A 19,654-nucleotide genomic window follows, 5' to 3' on the forward strand; every position below is an offset into this window, starting at 1 on the left:
GTTGTGAAGGGTTTGTATGATTGCATTGCAAGGATAGTTCCGGATGTGGAAACTCAAGACAAGATACTTAATGAATTGGATTCATTTAGGAATGCCACCGGACTCTTTTCCCATAACATGGCAATTAGGCAAAGGAAGACCAAATCACCAGGTAACCACTCTTACAAGTATTGATCTACATAGATTAAATATCAAGTTTTAAGTTTTATGACTTTTAACACATGTTTCTACTTCTTTACAATAGCGGATTGGTGGTCTTCGTATGGAAATTCAACTCCCAATCTCATGCATTTTGCCATAAAGGTTCTTAGCCTCACTTGTAGTGCTACCGGTTGTGAGAGGAATTGGGGTGTTTTTCAACTTGTAAGTAACTTTGTGTTAGTAAATTTACATAATAATATGCTATTATTTAATAAGATACTGTGAGCATTTACTTATAAGTTATAATCTTTATTTCTTACAGCTCCATACTAAGAAGAGGAACCAATTGGCTCAAAGTCGATTAAATGACATGGTATATGTAAAATACAATCGAACTTTGATTCGCCGGTACACGAGGAAAGACACCATTGATCTCATTCTCTTAACTGAGATTGATGAAAGTAATGAGTGGCTACTTGGGAGGATGGATGATAATGAGGAGAATGAGAATGGTGATGATTTTGTATTTGATGGTGAGGATTTGACATGGGGTGCGGTTGATAGAGCCTCCGGAGCTAATGATCCTATCTATGCCACTAGAGCATCATCATCAAGAGTTGATAAAGGAAAAGGGGTTGCTAGTAGCTCCACTCCTAGAGTTGTGTTGTTGGATGATGATGATGATGAGATGGAAGAGGACATAATTGGAGACTCGGGAGATGAGGATTATCAAGTAGAGGATGATGTGTATGACGATGATGACATAGAGTACTAGCATTTTAGGATGCTTACTATCAAGCTTGAAGAACTAATGTGTTTGCTTTTCTTTCTACTTATTTATTTTATGTTGATTGTGTGGTTTGTGTGGAACTTTAAGTTACTTTCTACTAAGTACTTTGTCGTTTAGCAGTATGTTCGCAACTAATTGTGCTTCTTTTCGTCCATTTATGCATTACTAATATGATTACCATGTTGTTTTGAGTATAAAATATGTTAGTTTTGTTCTACATTGAATTTCAAGCTTTTTTAGAATTTTTGTGCGCCTTGTATCCGAAAGGCGCGCGCCTGCGCCTTGCGCTTAGGCTCCAGGGCCCTTGTGCGCCTTACGCCTTGCGCCTTTTTAAACCAAGTATGTAACACCTAAAACGGAAAGTAAATTGAACAGTAAAAATGGGAGGGAGTATGTTGATTTGTTGACTACTCTATTCTACAAAGTTTTTGCAAGGTTAACCAACTTGGCTTTCTCGTGAAAGCGGATAGGAGTTGGATTACGAAGTCTAACTGTTAGGATTGTGTCTTTAAATGTTAGTCTAACCCACGATTTTAAGGGCCGTAAAATCCATCCTTCAATAAATTTCTTATTCAAATATTTGGTTTATGAAATTTAATAATTTACACCTAAGATTTGTAGGGGTGATATATATTTTTTGATTTGGATGAGCGAAGTGCATACCCAAACCCTTGTAGCTAAACTGAAACCTAATTCGAGTGCACTAAATCATGTTATAAAGTCTTTCAAAAAAAATCAAGTTAACTTTAGACCTCGGTGAGTGCAGCCTATAAAACCCTTAGAAAATACAATTGATATTTTTGTCATCATTATCATTACCCCGTTGCCTTCAAAGAGGCCCACGCAAGGGAGGTCGGATGTATACAACCTTACCGCAGGAGGTTGTTTCCATGTAACAGATATTTCTGTCTCTCAAATAAATTCGATTCATATCAACAAAACATATATGCACATAATTGTTTAAAGCAAGGATATAGATTATGCATCCTTTTTGGCAGGCAGGGCTTCTTCCATCGAGAAATAATATGCAAGGAACTCAAACAGACCTCTCATTAAGTTCACCTATGCACGCAAGAGAGGAAAAAATAAGCCAAATAATTAGTTAAATAATTCAAGAAGGAAGGGTACTTTTGTATTTTCTTTATTATCTGACAAGTTTGTTAGGGTTTATTATACCAGTATATTTCTTTTATAGCTTTTTGTATGAGTTTATCTATAGAAGGGGGGAAAAATGGAATAATAGAATAATCAGGCATCTAGAAATTTATAGTGAGAAGTTTATTCTCTGCAGAGCTTCCTTCCTCTCGAAAGAAGGTGAGTAGTATTGTTGATTACTCTAATCATTAATACATCATATCCGGTTAGTAATTGCCCCTTACCTTGTTATTTTCTCTGTTAATTCCACTTCATAGCAAATTGGTGTCAGAGCAATCACGATCCAGTGACGGGAAATGGCGATCCAGTGACGGGAAATGGCACCAGCAAGTACAGAGGCTTGACCTAATAGAATCGGAGCTTTTTGGGCTCGATTCCAGAATTGCGCAAGTTGTTACCCAAGCCATAGCAGCACTGGAACAACGGCTCCCAGATCAGCTCAGTCAGCTCAGTCGGGGGCTAGAACAAACCACCGAGCAGTTACGTGCTGAGATAACGAAGCGCAAGGATGGGGTGACAGAGGTGACGCCACCAAACTTTTGGTACTCCGATGACAATGAAGAAGTTGGACTTGCCGATGTTCGGAGGAGTGAATCCTGATGTTCGGGCTGAGCGGTTTTTTTCATTTTTACCGACTCGGCGATGAGGATAAGCCGGAGGCGACTATGGTGGCCTTAGATGGTGATGCACTGTTGGTGTTTCAGTGGGAGTACCGTCGTCGGCCGCTAGTGGGGTGGGAAGAACCGAAGGAGTTGCTTCTCCGATATTTTCGCCCTAATGGCTCGGGTTCACTGCAATGGCTCGCCAGTTCATCGAACTGGCAGCTCCCTTAGAAGGAGTACTAGAGGCGATCGCGAAAAGCCAATATATAAATGGCCTTAAAGATGACATCAAAGCTCTTGGGCCTGGACTCTGCGACGGAATAGTCTCGCAAGGTAGAAGAGAAATTCAGATCTGGGTTTGGTAAGAAAAATGAGCCCAAATACCCAACAAACCCTAACCCAAAAAACTCCAGGAAAATCGGTCTCGTCCGGGTTTGGACCGATGAACACCCCTACTCCCTATGTCATTTACTCTTAAGAGCCAAAGATTCATTTGTTCTTTTGGCAGTAAGATGTAATGGACTAAATCAAAATGGCTCTTAAAACCTCTTTACTTCCTTTCCATGAAGTAGAACATGGTCGTCCTGTTGTCGTCTTGTTATCGCTTTTGGGTCAATTGGAAACAACCTCTCTACAATTGCAGCGGTAAGTTTGCGTACATCCGATCCCCCTTACCCCGCTTCTTGTGGGAGCCTCTTTGAGGCAATGGGGTATTGATAATAATGATATATAGTACTCCCTCTATTTCTTTTTTACTTGCGTCATTTTCCTTTTATGGAAGTTGCATATTAGTTGCACCTTTTTCTTTTATGGTATGTTTTCATATGCTTATTGGTGTATTCACACGCTAAATATCCACTTTACCCTTACCCACATTTCACTTACCATTGTTACCTACATTTTCCCTCTCTTTTGTTGGTTATCATATGGTCAATTTTGATATTTAATCTTTGTTCCCCACCGATATGGTGAAAGTAAAAAAAAAAAAAAAAAAAAAAAGGAAGTATACACATTTTCAATCAATAAAAAAACCTAACCTAATTTCTAATACTATAATCTTGAATGATAGTTATTCCAAAATGGAGCGAGTAGTGATTTATTACTTAGGTTTCAAACCAGGCACTACTTAGAATGAGTGATGGAGATATTTAATACAACTATAATTACGGTCTTCAAAAAAGACAATTCATATAATCAATTATGAGATGTCCCTCTATGAGACAATAATATTTGGACAAATAATAGAACAATGGAAAGAAATCCTCAAAAATTCTCAAAGGATGTAAATTTCATAGGAAATATTAAATGAACAATTGAGCATCAAATTTCATCTACAATTTAACGTCTCTGAAGGCAAAAGGTGGAATAGGACCCCCCCAATCCTCTCTCCCCAAAAAGGGATGAAAAAAAGATAATTGAGAGGGAGAACGGTGAGTTGAAATAAAGGGAAACCAACTTCTATTTTGTGATATTTCCTAGGAGTCTAGGACTAGGTAATTTCAACATTTATTTCAATGGATCTAGTCCTCTAGTTAACCATAACCAAAGTAAACACATACTCCTTCAATTCCAAATTCATCTTTATACATCACATTTTGGGGTGTCTCAAAATCTTCTTAACACTTCCTTTTTTACACTTACCGGTCAAGCTTCTTCTCTCTATTTCCCGACACTTCCTCTTTATTTGTTCCTCCTACCCCCCTTTCAAATTCCGTGCCATTCTCAATTGTAAATAAGATTAGGACTTAGAAAGTATCTATCTCGCTGCCAGCACACTGGCATACATGACTCGTGGAAGAGAACAGAAACAGCAAAGCATTTCACATCAGTATATCACATAATGTAAAAACCTTTTCTGGCATTTTCCGTAGAAAAGAAATCAGTTCTGCTGGATGATCCTCCCCGTGGCCACCACATCTTACTTTTCCTGGAGTAGCGTCCAGTACCCAAACCTATGATAGAGCAAGGGAAGATAAACAATTTAAAAAGCAAAGTGAAAATCAAATTAAAAATCTAAATGATTCATGTCCTCCTGAAGTTTCAGAGTTTCCATTCAGACTCAGATTCAAAACAAATGATTCAAATTGTCTAATTTAAAACTTTCTCCCAAATGTTCACTGTCTAGAAAATTTTAGAACTAGAAAATGGGGAAAGGCCGAATTAACAGCCAAGGACAAAATATATGACATGTTTCTGAATCACAATTTTGACCAACCACAAGCAGCAAGCTTTTGGACATCCAAATAGTTCTATCCTTACCCTCACAGGTCGTGCAAGAGGTTTTGCAGCTTGCTCCACCATGCTCAAGACAACTGCATATTTCCCAGAAATATTGATCACGTACTCAGATCCAAATATTATAACATGAAACATCACTTTATCAAGATGCAGTTGAATGTATTACGTACCTTTTCCTCCAAAGCTATGACCGACTAAAACTCGAGGTATAATTCGAAGATGACCAACCTATAAAAGGAAAAATAAGGTTGGGTTTTATTTGGGATGCTGATTAAAAAAGGAAATAAAGAAAGTTAAGGAAAAAGAGGTAAAATGCATTCTTATTAAAGCTGACATGACACAAACAAATGGAAGGTGAGAAGGCTAGCAGAGTCATCAAACAATTATACTGCTGAAAAGCAATTCAGCTGAATAAAAGAATAGCGACATTTCCTTGAAACTTTAACAGGTCAACAACAACAACAACAAAGCCTTAGTCCCAAAATGATTTGGGGTCGGCTAACATGAATCGTCGTAGGAGATCGTCATTGTCACCAATCAAACCAGAAATGAGCAGGAAGTAAAAAGAAAAAAACAAGGAAGAGAAAGTGTAATTAATGAACATAAGATAAGAGAAAAATGTATATATATTATAGAAAAAATATTGTAAGAGATAATGAAGAATAAGTAAAGTTTAAAAAAAAAAATAAGTAAAATAAGTACATTTCAAAATAGCATGTAAAATTAAAAAAATTAAAAAGAATCTTAAAAATAAAATAAAAATAAATAAAAATAAAAAATAAAAAGAAACAGAAAAATGGAAGTTGTATAAGTCAAATAAAGTCATCAATGTATATTCTCTCCCTCCATTCTGTCCTATCCAACGCCATATTTTCCTCAATCCCAAGAAAGCTCATATCGTGCTCAATCACCTTCCTCCAAGTTTTCTTAGGTCTTCCCCTACCCCTTTCAATTCTATCACTTTGCCACCCTTCTATCCTCCTAACCGGGACATCACTTGATCTTCTTCTTACATGTCCAAACCAGGGTTACCTGGTTCGTGGTTCGCTTCGGTACGGGGTACAGGTTCGGGTTCGCGGTTCGCGGGTAGCTGATTTTCGGTTCGCGAGAGGGATAATATGCGATAAAAGAAATAATAATTTTAAAGTACGAGGTGTAATATGCACTACAAAATAATCATTTTATAGAGACAAGGAATTTCGTCTCTATATAGTCCAAATCCGTCTCAAAATGATGCTTAGAGACGGATTTGAGACATAAATAGGGCGTCTCTATAGAGGGCGTCTCAAAAAAATTTGAGACGGAATTTTTGCGAATCCATTACAAACTTGAGACGGAATGTTTGAAACACTATGTACAATTTCATCTCAATTTTAATTTAGAGACCAAGTTTTAGTAACTCGTCTCAAGTTAGAGACGTTTATTGTATCCGTCTCAAAATCCATCTCTAATTGATGCATAATTTTGTAGTGATGCGATAAAAGAAATAATAATGGTATTAAAGTTGATAATAATAGTATTAAAGTTGATAAAGAAATAAGCAAAAATAATGATAAGAATACTACTCCGTATTAGACTATTAGTATATACGAAGTACTCCGTAGTTGCTTGCCTGCTTACCCATTTGTTTGTTAGCAAAGTCAATGCAAAAAATAAACAAAAAGTACAATGGGGCCATATTTAATAAGATAGTGGCTCATGTACAAACAAAAAGCACAATAATAAAACAAAAAGTACAAATTAAGTAAAAAATGATTAAAAAAAAAATAAACAAACATCATCTTCATTCTTCAGCAGTTCCGTTCTTTCACCATCGAGCTTCCATGGCGTTTATTTTCAGCAAGAAGAAATAACAACAAAAACATAAATTAAGGCTCGGAATCAACACGTAAGTCCTTCTCAAACAAAAGCCCCAACATATTCTATCTTCTTTCGCCTTCCAGGACATTCAATCGTTAAAACTAGGGTTTTTGTTCGGTTCGTGAAACATCGCGATTTGGATCGCCGGCGAACCGCGAATCGGTACAGGCGAACCGGTTTGCGGTTCGCGGGGGTTAGGGGCGAACCAGGTAACACTGGTCCAAACAATGTTAAACGATTTTCCATCATCTTAAACTCAATCGGTGCAACCCCTACTTTCTTCCTAATAATCTCATTCCTCAAACAATCCTTTTTTGTATGCCCACACATCCAACGTAACATGCGCATCTCCGCCACATTCATCTTGTGCACGTGACAATGTTTCACTGCCAAACATTCCGTGCCATAAAAGCCGGTCGAATTGTCGTTCGGTAAAATTTGCCCTTCAATCTTTGGGGCATGCCTGAATCAAATAGGAACCCCGTGGCACCTTTGCACTTCAACCAACCTGCTTTTATTCTATGGGCCAGATCGCCATCCAATGCTCCATTCTTTTGGATAATAGATCCTAAATAACGGAACATTTCAGAGCCTTGGACAATTTTCCCATCTAAGGTAATCGCCCCTGTCTCTCTATCTTGGACTCCACAAAACTTAAACTCCATATATTCCGTCTTGTTTCTACTCAGCCTAAAACCCCAAGATTCCAAAGTTTGTCTCCATAACTCCAATTTACTTTCCACTCCTTTTGTTTCATCAATCAACACAATATCATCTGCAAACATCATGCAACAAACATCATGCACCAGGGTATAACATCTTAGATTGACCTCGTCAATTCGTCCATGACTATAGCAAAAAGAAACAGGCTAAGTGCGGAACCTTGATGCACTTCAATCGTAATGAAGAATTCTTCGGCCTTACCAACACTAGCTCTCACACTCGTGCTAACTCCCTCATACATGTCCTTAATGATATCAATGTACTTTCTCGGAATTCCTTTCCTACTTAATGCCCACCAAAGAATTTCCCTTGGTACCTTATCATACGCCTTCTCCAAATCAATGAAAGCCATATGTAAATCCTTCTTCCTATCCCGATAATTCCGCATTAGTTGTCTTATAAGATGAATGGCCTCCATAGTAGATCTACCAGGCATAAATCCAAACCGATTCTACGAAATTTTCACAGTTCTCCTCAATCTTTGCTCAATAATCTGCTCCTAAAGTTTTATAGTATGACTCATTAGTTTGATTTCTCGATAGTTGGCACAATCCTCGACAACACCCTTATTCTTAAACCTACGTAACAGTCGTGGCCTAAGAAATGGAACACTAATCAAAATGGATGTGCCAAAATCCACCATGCACTAAAACAAATGCAAAAAATTAATGACTGAAACAAGAAAAGTACAATAATAGACAATCAAAAAACAATAATCTCATGCTATCCAAATTTAACGTACAAGGGAAATGCACAAAGAAAACCTCAAATGCATAGTTAAGTTGGCTAATCCACTATGAGTTATGACACTGAACGACAATCGTAGATATACAAACTCACCAAGTTCAAGACATCACGACCAGCAGCAGCAACAGTATTTGGCAGTCCTTTTGTAATTGATGCTGACTCACCATGACATCTCAAATCTACAATTAGAAACTGTACCAACAAAAGAAAAGCAATTAGTATTATGAACCAGAAATGAAAACCCACAAAGTTTGTCATACAGCCTTTTAAGTCTTAATTTTGTGAGCTTAAACAACAGTTTGGTCTAGAGAACCAAAACTACCTAGCAAATTAAACATCTCTAACTTAAGGAATACAATTATGCAAATGGGCTTGCTCTTGGAGTTTTGGCCCTTAAGATGTAAATCAACACTTATTCTGTCCAAAAAGGTATTACCCTCTTAAGTCAAAGATAGAGGTTACCTGCCACATTGGGAAACTCTTAGCCAACCTGCGAGCAAAAGAACCTAATACACAAAAACAACAATGAGAAAATCAATGTATAACTGTCACCAACAAGCCTGACAACACCAATCCTCGGATTGAATATCAATATTTCCACAATTTTATTTTCTAATTTCCAAACAAGAACCAGCTAAATCAAATAAACAATAGATAAGTTACTGTTATTTCATCGAAAGGGTATGTCCTAAATTAACAATAGCTTACACCTTATTAACTACAAAGACCGAAATCACAGGATAAATACCCCAATTCTTTCGACACCCTAGAATGCCATGGATAAGAACTGCAGTTGGTGGTTCAGGTACTGTCTTATCCATAAGAGAGCTCCATTTGACCTGGGAATTAGTCATCGTAAATACTTATATCAACAATGAGCCCAGTACAAACTTCATAATTAATGAAAGAAAATGATCAGCTATTTTGGGTTATAAAAGAATGAGTATACACATCATTAGCAGTGGGGTGAGCACAACAAGGGACCTGTCAAAATTTCAGGAACCGGAACCAGAACCCGTTGCAACAGGATCTTGAATATGGGAACTGGAACCAGAACCTGTTGCAACAGGTTCCTAAAAATGAGAATCGGAACCAGAACCGGAACCTGTTGGAACAGGTTCCGATTCAGGGTACCCTGTCATTTTAAAAATATAAATAAATTATTGTTAATCTATTGAGAAAAAAAATCTACTTTATAGTTTGGGCTTTGATTGTTTTATAGCTTGGGCTTAAATTACAAGTTCATATTTATATTTTCCAAAAAGTAGCTTGGATTGTTTTATATTTTAGGCATAGGAAGCATTTTTATAAGGCTCGAACCCTTATTTTGGGTAATTCATATTAGAATTAATGTGTACAGGGTACCCAACACGGTATCCGTTCCGAAAAATTGAGAACCGGAACCTGTTTGAACAGGTTTACAATTTTGTTACCCGAAACCGGAACCTGCACAACTGGTTCCGATTCAGAAACCACAGGCTCCTAACAGGTTCCGGTTCCAATTCAGGGTACCCTAACTTTTTGCTCACCCCTATTTAGCACCAACAAGGTTGCTTACTGGAAAATAATGCAAACATTACATAGAGAATAACAAATTGTCTTAAAGCATCTTCAAAGTTTCAAGCCCCAGCACATTCTGAAAGACTCAAACTAAATATAAGAAGTACCACCAGATGGTGAGAACCACCTTTGCCAATAGGAAAATCTCTACGACTCAAGTTCAATGGTCACAAATGCAGCCGTAGACTCTACAGAAACAAGTAAAGAGCTACACAAAAGATCTAACCTGATCCGTAAAACTAGCGATAAGAAAACTTGTTAATTGTTGTTTTCAGAACAACCTAATTTTATTGCAGTCTACCACTTTTACTTGTCAATATCTTGAATAAGCTAATGCACATTACTTCAATTTCTAAATTCCAACCTTTTTCAACTATTTCTCTCCAATAGTTGGAAATATATAACTCAAGTACTCAACAAAACACTAGCAATATAGAAATGAATATAAGTTTTGGCAGCTGGTTTGTGACTGATAAGTTTTGGCAGCTGGTTTGTGACAAAATGGTCAATAATGAACCACATAATCAAATTCCCTGCAAAATGTTGTGATTCAGTATTATCTAGAAGAAAGCAGTTGAAGTCCTAGTTAGTCCAATAGTATCCATATTTCAGGAGTCCCGCCAAATCAAATTATAAGAAAGGTCTCAACACTCTCAAATAAAAGCATGACCTTATAGTAAAGAAATAGAAAAATATCTCAACAGTTGAAATCGGTGCAATGGCTGAAAATCAATGAACCTTACATCCCTGCTTATGCAAATAACACAGCCACCCCCGCCACCCCCCTCCTATCCTTGTACCTTTCCCCTCCAATACGACTATATAATAAGTAAGATGTCATAATGTCCAAGCACCTGAAAACTGCACCCCTAAGTCCTAACAGTTCAAAGCTAATTTAAAGTTTGAAACCAAACTCTCTTCTCTCATTTTTACACTCAAACCAAATACCCTCGTGTATATACTCTTATCCCTGCCTCTTAGCAACACACAGTAGTCACTGGAGAATTTGAGATATAGGGTTTTGGTGGGAGAAAACAGAACAAATGAAAACACGCTAGGTTGTCCAGAGGAATAGTGATAGAATTTTTCGTCTCAACCCATCAATATGATTTATGGTCAATAACTAATTTAACGGACACACGCTCTCAATTGTAAGAACTATGAGTACAAGAAATGCGAGAAAGCTCCCCTTAGTGTGACAAGTCATAGATACAATGAACTCTCTCTGCTAATATACTATGACTACACTGCAAGAAAAATATATCCATCTATCTCCTACAGCTAATATACGCTCCTGTGTCACACAGCGATTGTCCTAATTGTGTATTTACAATTTCTAAAGCTAAAATTAGTTAATAAGACCTAACTAATAGTGAGTTAGCACGACGGGAATGATGAAAGATGATTGACAGATTGAGTGATAAAATCCCACCAAGAAAAGCTAATATAGCTCTCTAAGCTTTAGCCCATCCAGCTTCAAATCATATCCGCAGTGTTCAACCCTCATTCCAAAACCACATCCCACCTCCTTCATCCTCTCCCTAGTTTGCTTGCAAACTTTTTTGGTCGCACAGTCACTCTTAGCACTAAACCCAAACACTAACGCTAACCATTATGATTGTTCTTTCCTCTCCTCTATTGTCTCTAGAATATCTAATTTTGAGTTAAAGGTGGGTAATCAGGGGGGAAGCATCTACAATAGTTTATTGGAAAGCCCTTTAAGCTGGTTCTACCAAAAGAATCAAACAATCCATGAAATTGACACCATCAACAATGAAGCAGTTCCAAAGATAAATCCATCAATGGCAAATTATCATATTAAAAGATTTCGTTTCTGATAAACCATCACCGACCATCGTCATATCGGTATTTTTCCTTATTTTATCATAAAGTTACAATATATACAAAAGTAGATTAGGTCCCGTGCCCGCAAGGATATTCGAAAATTATTACTTGATCATATTTTTTATAAAATACTTAACTGAAATATTTATCCCATAAAGCTAATGCATAATTAATAAATCTTGAACGTACTAATTTAATCATCTAATATGAAATTTTCTCCCTACTACGTATTATATATTTTATATGTTGTACATGATAATTTGACCACAATATTTGATATGCGTAATATATTCATTTGACCAAAATATTGACTAAATATATTGTAATTGATATGTCGATTTGACTAAAATATTGCCAAAATCATCTAATACTATAATACTCTATAATCTTTTACGAAGTATATTTTTTCCATGCTTAGATAGCTCTTTTTCCATGCTTAGATAGCTCTTTTAGGAAAGAGTTTTTTGGCGGAAAAATTTGCACCAGGAATGACGTGTCATTCCCTGGTGTCTGTTTTAGTATAATGTAATAGACTAGCCATTTGATATCAGCTGATATGCACCAGTTATTCACGTCCCAAACTGATACTATCCAAATCGCAATAGACCATTGTATATCAACAGGTAAAATTAATATAGAGCTAACACGGGACAATAAAGATCCAAACCAACAGATAAAACCAATATGAAAATCATTTCATGTCATGTGTAGTGCTTTACGCAACCCTACATAAAATTATATTCTACAAGGGCTAGTGCTCGAAATCACAATCATAATTTCATAATTTAAAATTTTGTTGTAAATAAAAAACCTTAATGGATAACTAAAGAAAATGTCTCCCACTCCTCAATTTCCAGATATAGTTAGATTCCACGTGGAGCAAAAGACTAGGGGCTTCATTATGGAATGTATTAAGGGACACAATATTCTAAACCATAAAATATTTAAATGAATAGAGATTACTAATCACTTACAAGAGCTCCCTGCACGAGATCATATGCCTGCACATACAAGAGACCTATTTTGGTCAGGAGAAGTACACACAAATAAAGAAGAAAAAAAAAAAAAATTCATGTACACAATATAATGCATCAAAATCGTAAAAGCATCAGTAAATTTCAGACATTTGTAAGGAAGTGGACATAATACCAAGGTTCCAAACTGTTTGCCCACATATACATTACGCGCAAGACTTTGATCCACTAGTGCCATACGAAGAGTCAAACCATTACCAACGCGTGTCGATGAGCATGACATGCGACGTGGTTCACTCTACACCAAAAAACAAAGCAACAAATAAGATCAAACATAACCCATCAAGAGAAAAGAAGATGTTATCTTCTAAGGGAGATATTGCTTTGTTTTCCAAATGAACACCACTACATTGTCAATATTGAGATCCTACATTTACTTTAATAATGACAAATAGGATCGATTCTCACAAATGAATCGTAGTAAAATGTTTAATAAATTTGTTACTTAATTTTGTTAAGTGCGGTCATATTTGAAACAATACTTATTGGGTTCTGTACTTTACGCTTTGTTTGGTACTACCTCCGTTCCTTCTTTATATTCCCATATTGAGTCTTGTTTGATTCGTCTCAATATGCAATTTCAAAAAATCAAATTTTTATAACTATAATACGTAAATTAGATATAAATGCAAATGGAAATGTGGTATAGGCTATAACAGAGAGCTCATATTTATGAGACCTTATGAGACCTTTCAATTACAAAGCCTATTCTACTCCGTTTTAAATGTGTTGTAACTGATGCTTAATTTATGCCCAAGACTAATCTCTCCTTAAAATCTGTTAGCTTTCATGGTATATTTTTCTATTTTGATGTTTTAATTTGACAGATTTCTCTCCTAAAATCACTCTTCAGTTACGTTTTTCCTTTTTGGCTTCAAAAGAAGACTTTTGTTGTTCCTAAAAACACACAGAAATATCATTTTTTTTCTCTCTTCTTTTCTGATTTTCCTTATGCTTCTCTGAGCATTATTATGAGTTACTAATTTCCTTTATTTAAATGCACATTGGGGGGAATTGTTGTGTTAAATCTCAGGGGCAATGCCAGTTCTGATTGCACGGGGCGAATTTGGCTTCTAAGACAATATTCCTAACACGTCAGAGCTTCACAAATACATTAAAAAATTCGGCCTACATTGTTAACCATTTCATTCATATTTTTTTTCTCATTTTACAGTGATATTTCCTACCATGTATTCCAACATATTGACAATCAAAACATGCATTGAAAATGTTGCAATAAAGGTACCTGGAAACATCTTTAAGGAACATAGATAACACAATATTAGTAAAGGAAGAGAAAGGAAAGGAATAAGAAAGGAAGATAAGGTATTGGGATTCTTCTTGCTGCAGCATTCCACATGCTTCTTCCACACTTGGTAAGGGAGTTTGCATGAGGATTTGACTTCTTTGAGCAGCATAATCCTCATCCAGTCCATTCCATTCAGGAACTGAAACAGGTGTTGTTCTTCCTGATGTTTGTTCAAGGCTTGAACAAAGGCATTGATTTCAGGGGTCATTTCAGTGATAGGAGGGTAGAGGTTTAGGCTCTCAATCTCTCCCCACAGAGTTCCAATCCGAGTGTAGTACTCAGAGATGGGTTGGCCTCTTTGTTTAATCTCATACACCTCCCTATTCAGTCTGTATTTTCTAGCTCCACTTATCCGCAGATATCTCTTCCCCAGTTGCTTCCATATCTCACTAGCAGAGTTCAAGAACATCACACATCACAGATATCTTTACTTCAGGAGTCATGGAGGCAGTCAGCCATGCTATCACCATGCTATTGCAAGTTTCCCACTGCTCTTGCTTGACATTGTCAGTGGTATCCTTCTTAGTTATAAGTGACAAACCCCAATTTTCTCTTAGAAGCCAAGATTACCTCTATGGACCTGCACCATTCCCTGTAGTTGTTGGCTCCACTGAGTTTATCGACCACAGAATGTTGGCCATCAGATGGGTGCAAGTAAAGAGGATCTTGCATATCAGATAAAGTAATCTTCGACATTCAAGTAGGAATATTCCAAGATTCAAGCTTTAGTAGATTTAAAAGAAAGAGAAGAACAGAAGGGAAAAGTGTTTGGCTTAGAAGGGTTTAATCTTGCTCACAATATTTCTCAATCAGTGCTTGATTACACGCAACCTTGCTCTGATACCATGAGGAATCAGATGATTCTAAACACTACAATCAAGCATACACTAAATAAGAGAAGTTGGTGTTTAATAGCTTGTGCGGCTGATGTTCTTGCATTAAATGAAAAATTGATTGTTACAATGATGTACAAGGTATATATACTCACTAAAACCTAGGAATTGTTACCTAGACAGGTGATATTTACAATTAGCCTTCACCACAACAAGACAAAATTAGGTGAGTGAAAGCCACCAATGTACTGTTGTACTGTTGTCCTGCTGCAGTCTTTGAGGAACTTTTCCTCCATATTTCATCAACTAGTAAGAAAATATGGTCAAAGTTAAAGTATGAATAGTCAAAAGTAACATGTTGCAAATATCTCTATTATATAAATCAAGAGCTGAGGTTATTTTAGTAAATCCACTTTTGGTGTCCCCCTTGGATTACTAAAATACCCTCCCCACTTGTATAATAGAGAATATAATGACAACCTACCCAATAGGAAAGCCCAAAGAAGCATTTTAATCAATCTTGCCCCTTAAATAAATTTTTACCATTTTAATCAATCTGTTTATATGTGTTCGGTTCTATCTAACTTATTTGTTTCTTATATTCACACGCATCGCATTTGTATTATATTTTTTACATGTTATTTTAAGTTTAAATGTAATAACATAAATTTGTTTCTTATATTTATGGAACAAGGGAATAGTCAAAAACTACCAACCAATATCAGCATGAAAGTATAAAACACTAAAACCCATACAATTCAATAGTATAAGCAATAATAGACGGACGAACTATAATCTACAATAAACACTGAAAAATGCTGAAAAATGCTACGGAGTATAAGCAGCCTATAAAACAAGCTAAAGTAGCAATATTAAGTAATCCGTGTTAAAAAAAACCTACAAAGCACGGGTATTGCATTTTAGTGAGGTATCCGTACCGGGTACCTCAAGGGTACGTACCGGATTCGTATCCATAAAATGGGTACGGTCAACGTTAACGGGTACGGTCAACAAGTTTCATGGGTACGTATCAAGTACTTTTGTGCCAAAAATAAAGGTACCCATACTAAAAAGGGGCAAAATATTAGGTCAAGCACTGATATTCTCTCTCCTCTCGACCACCTACACTCGGGCGAAACCAGCGAGCACCAGCCACCACTGCACCAGCAACCAGACTCTGCTAGCCTGCTCCACCGGTGGCTCTACTCCGGCGAGGTCGACATCAAGAATGAGTTATGGTTATTAACTTGTTACTCCGGCGATTGATTTCGGTTAATTTTATTTTTAATAAGTTATGGCTGTTGGTTTAATTGGCGACTGATTTCAATAGGAAAATGGTCTGTTTTGTTTAGTTTCTTTTAGGGATTAATTGATTTTGGAATGAGTTATGGCAAAGTGAACCCAACAGCTAGCATACTTCTATTCAATAATATTTGCATTTCTTTGACTATTCAGTAATTAATCAAAAGGCGATGTGGAATGATAATGTAGGTGCTGAGTTATGGGTCATGACTGTTGGTTTAATTGATTTTCATTTCAATTCAAGAATCCTAGCAAGCAATTTATATCATATGAAGTACTTCGTAGTAAACAACAATCAACCAAACAATTTCCTGGTTCAGTAAATTAGTACTTAAACTACTTATAACACTCTTTAAGGATTTATGCATTGACTCCTCTCTTTTAATAATTAATTTTATTTTATTTTGGAATTTTTGCCATACCTAGCCGTACCCGTTTTTTGAAATTTTGATTTTGCCGTTTCCGTCCCCATCCCGGTTTTTGTCCCCATACCCGTTCCCGTGCTACATAGAAAAAAAAACCATGAATAACACTGATCAACACGTTATCTTGTACCTATGTTACGAATTTTGAAATTAATACTATTAGAATAAATGTAATTAAATTGATGAATAAACTCTGCCACCGTAAAATAGTCCAATTCGAAAACAGAAAATTGGCAAATATTACATAGCAACAAATCCATAAAACACTGAAAATTAAGCAACAATGTCTAAAATATAGTAGAAACCGCACCTTAATTGATTTCAAAGGCAAATTTGTTCCAAAACAATTGGACCGAAGCGTTGATTGTCTCTCTTGGGAAATCGCCGACGTCGAGCCGTATCGTAACCCGGCCGAAGTGCTCGAGATTGACGACATTATGGGTAGAATAGAATAGAGAGAAACGGTGAAGAGAGAAAGGGGGGGGGAGAAGTCGGCGGTGGGCGGAGATGCCGAAGCGTTTTTCTCTCTACACCTCTCTTTCAGTGTTGCGCGGTAATATTTTGTCGGGCATCGTCGCTTTTGACGCGGTTGCACCTTGCACTCACTTGATTATTTCTTTTTTAAGTAACTTTCTTTCTTTCTTTTTTTTTTTTTTTTACATAGGATAAAATTACAAGAAATAAAACAGGTAAAAATCAACCATCAGGCCTAACGCCAAATGTTGAGACAAAATGAAGTACATCTTTCGCAGCTCTTTTCGCCAGATCATGCGCCTGTTGAACTTGACCTCGATGCACCTTATTAACCATACAACATCTAAAACTCTTACCTATGTCAAGAATAGTTGTCACTGTTCAAGTGAGATGTATATCAGGCACAACTTGTCTCTGCAAGTAAGAAACCAAGGTAGCAGCAGTATACAAAACAATGACATCCAATTAAGGAGGAATCCTTTGCCTATTGAAGAGCCCGCAGACAAGCCATTGCTTCAACATGTAGCGCCGAATGCCCTAGACCATAGTCGCAACCTCCAAAAATTTCATTTCCTTATGTAACTGGTTGTTGGAGAATCCAACCCATTCCAGCTCTTGAAGTGACCTTGTTCCACGCTCCATCTATTTGAATAATCGTACTAGGCATAGGCAAAATTTCTACCCCAATATGAGCAAATTAAGAAAAAACCCGGAGGGTAGGTGGAAGCATACCCAGGGGGATGAAGGTTAAATTTCCCTTATCTTTCCCGATGAAGGTAGTGGATTGCTCCATAGCTAGTCTGAGGTGAACATGAACTGTCTGAATACCCCCAGATTCGGAACGAAAAACTCTTGCATTCCGTGTAACCCATAAGGCCCATAATGACTTGAGGGTAAATTGTCTGAGAATAGTGAGAGATTGAGAGCCTCACAGCGTGAAATGTTGTGGGGTTTTCCCGATCAGCGGATGGTAATGAGGTATCCGATCCGACACGGCACGATCTCTGGTCCGATCTGTAAAGCAAGATTATTCCTCTCGGGATATTCTCTCTGATACCTAAGGTCATGTTCTTTAGAGCTGAAGTGAACTAAAATGAACTGAACTGAACTGAACTGAACAGAACTGAATGCTCCTAAACTGAACTTAACTTAACTTAACTTAACAGAATATTATCGAAATAAATAATAAATAATATATGATAAATAATAAATAATAAATAGTAAATAGTAAATAATAAATAAATAATAACTAGTTAGTTACAATATAATAATAAAAAAATTAATTAATAACTATATAATAAATAATAATAATTTGTAATTGATTACTAAATATATAATAAATGATAAATATTAATATTAGTAATAATAATTCATAACTAATAACTAATAACTAAATAATTAATAACTAATAATAATAAAAATAATAATAAATTATAAATAATAAATTATATTAATTAATAATAAACAATTAGTTATAAATAATAATAATAATAATAATAATAATATAAATATAAATATAAATAATAAGTAATATAATAATATAAATATAAATAATAAGTAATATAATAATATAAATATAAATAATAAGTAATATAATAATATAAATATAAATAATAAGTGTTGTGGGAGTTTTTCCTTTATATGATGACGAGGAGGTATCAGGTTCCACGTAGTGTCGAGTCCAGTCCACGTCGGCGGCGTACCTACAAAACAAGAATATTCCCGAAGGAATATTCCCTCCGATGCTTAAGACACGGGTTTTAAGGAAGATGTAATTAATAAACAGAAAGCATTAAAGTAAGTAGTAGAATGTTTCTCTATCTAGAATTGTGTGTCCATTTCTTGGGAAATGGGAATATTTATAGTCCCCCCCTTTTGGGGGAAACCCTAAGGTGAGCTCATATGATTGGTTGGTGTGTAAGATGGTGACATGTGTCACCATCATAAGACTCCCTATGGGCCATGGGCCTTAAAGTGGTTGGCATAATTAGGCCAGTCACTCATGAGCACATGGTGACTCCTAAGTGGCAGCCAAATAGGCGGCCAGCCGGTCAGGGAGTGCCACGTGTCTTGCGGCAATTGGGCCACGTAAGCGAGGGTATTTTTACCCACATCATTTGCCCCTCAAGAAGGGTATTAAGGTAAGAAGGTTGGCGTGATGCCCTTCCTTGACCCCTGATCTCCTGATTGGGCTTTTTGAACCGAGGAGAGTGCGCCACGTGGCGACCTTTCCCATTCTGCCCTCCCTATATATATGTGAAGGGGGTAAAATTTTCATTTTTCACTTTCACCTCTGTGCTTTTCTAGAGAGAGATTTTACAGAGATTCTTGGTGCTTTCTTCGATTCGACCCATTCTCTTAAGACGAAGGAAAGACCGGACAAGCCTTTCGTCTTCTTTTCGTGACGCTCACCTGTGACGCCATCATCTCCGTTATTTTTGAGGTAAGGGCCTGATTTCAATAAGTTATTTTTTGTATTTTTGTTATTTGTCAATCTTGGCGTCGTCTATTTTTCTTTTTGGAACAATGGCCTATGTTTCTCGAGCCGTTACGGTTGGAGCTCCTGGATTTGGCGGTCTGATCTACGCCGCACCAATATCCCTCATTGTTTCCTTT

General features: G+C 36.6%; 1 protein-coding gene across 1 annotated transcript in view; it reads right to left on the minus strand.

Moving 5' to 3' along the window:
• LOC110790067 (uncharacterized) overlaps positions 1-17,150 on the minus strand; it is a 35,265-nt gene extending 18,115 nt beyond the window's left edge. The window contains exons 1-9 of the mRNA XM_021994801.2: positions 16,875-17,150; positions 12,811-12,933; positions 12,636-12,662; positions 9,005-9,095; positions 8,719-8,762; positions 8,350-8,448; positions 5,097-5,154; positions 4,948-5,000; positions 4,539-4,640 (exon numbers count right to left, since the gene is read on the minus strand). Of these exons, the coding sequence (XP_021850493.1) occupies positions 4,539-4,640; positions 4,948-5,000; positions 5,097-5,154; positions 8,350-8,448; positions 8,719-8,762; positions 9,005-9,095; positions 12,636-12,662; positions 12,811-12,933; positions 16,875-17,000 (723 nt within the window). The 5' untranslated portion in view covers positions 17,001-17,150. The remainder of the gene's footprint in view (positions 1-4,538; positions 4,641-4,947; positions 5,001-5,096; positions 5,155-8,349; positions 8,449-8,718; positions 8,763-9,004; positions 9,096-12,635; positions 12,663-12,810; positions 12,934-16,874) is intronic.
• Positions 17,151-19,654: the final 2,504 nt, after the last annotated feature.

Source organism: Spinacia oleracea, chromosome 4, assembly GCF_020520425.1.
Source record: "Spinacia oleracea cultivar Varoflay chromosome 4, BTI_SOV_V1, whole genome shotgun sequence".
NCBI lineage: Eukaryota > Viridiplantae > Streptophyta > Magnoliopsida > Caryophyllales > Amaranthaceae > Spinacia > Spinacia oleracea.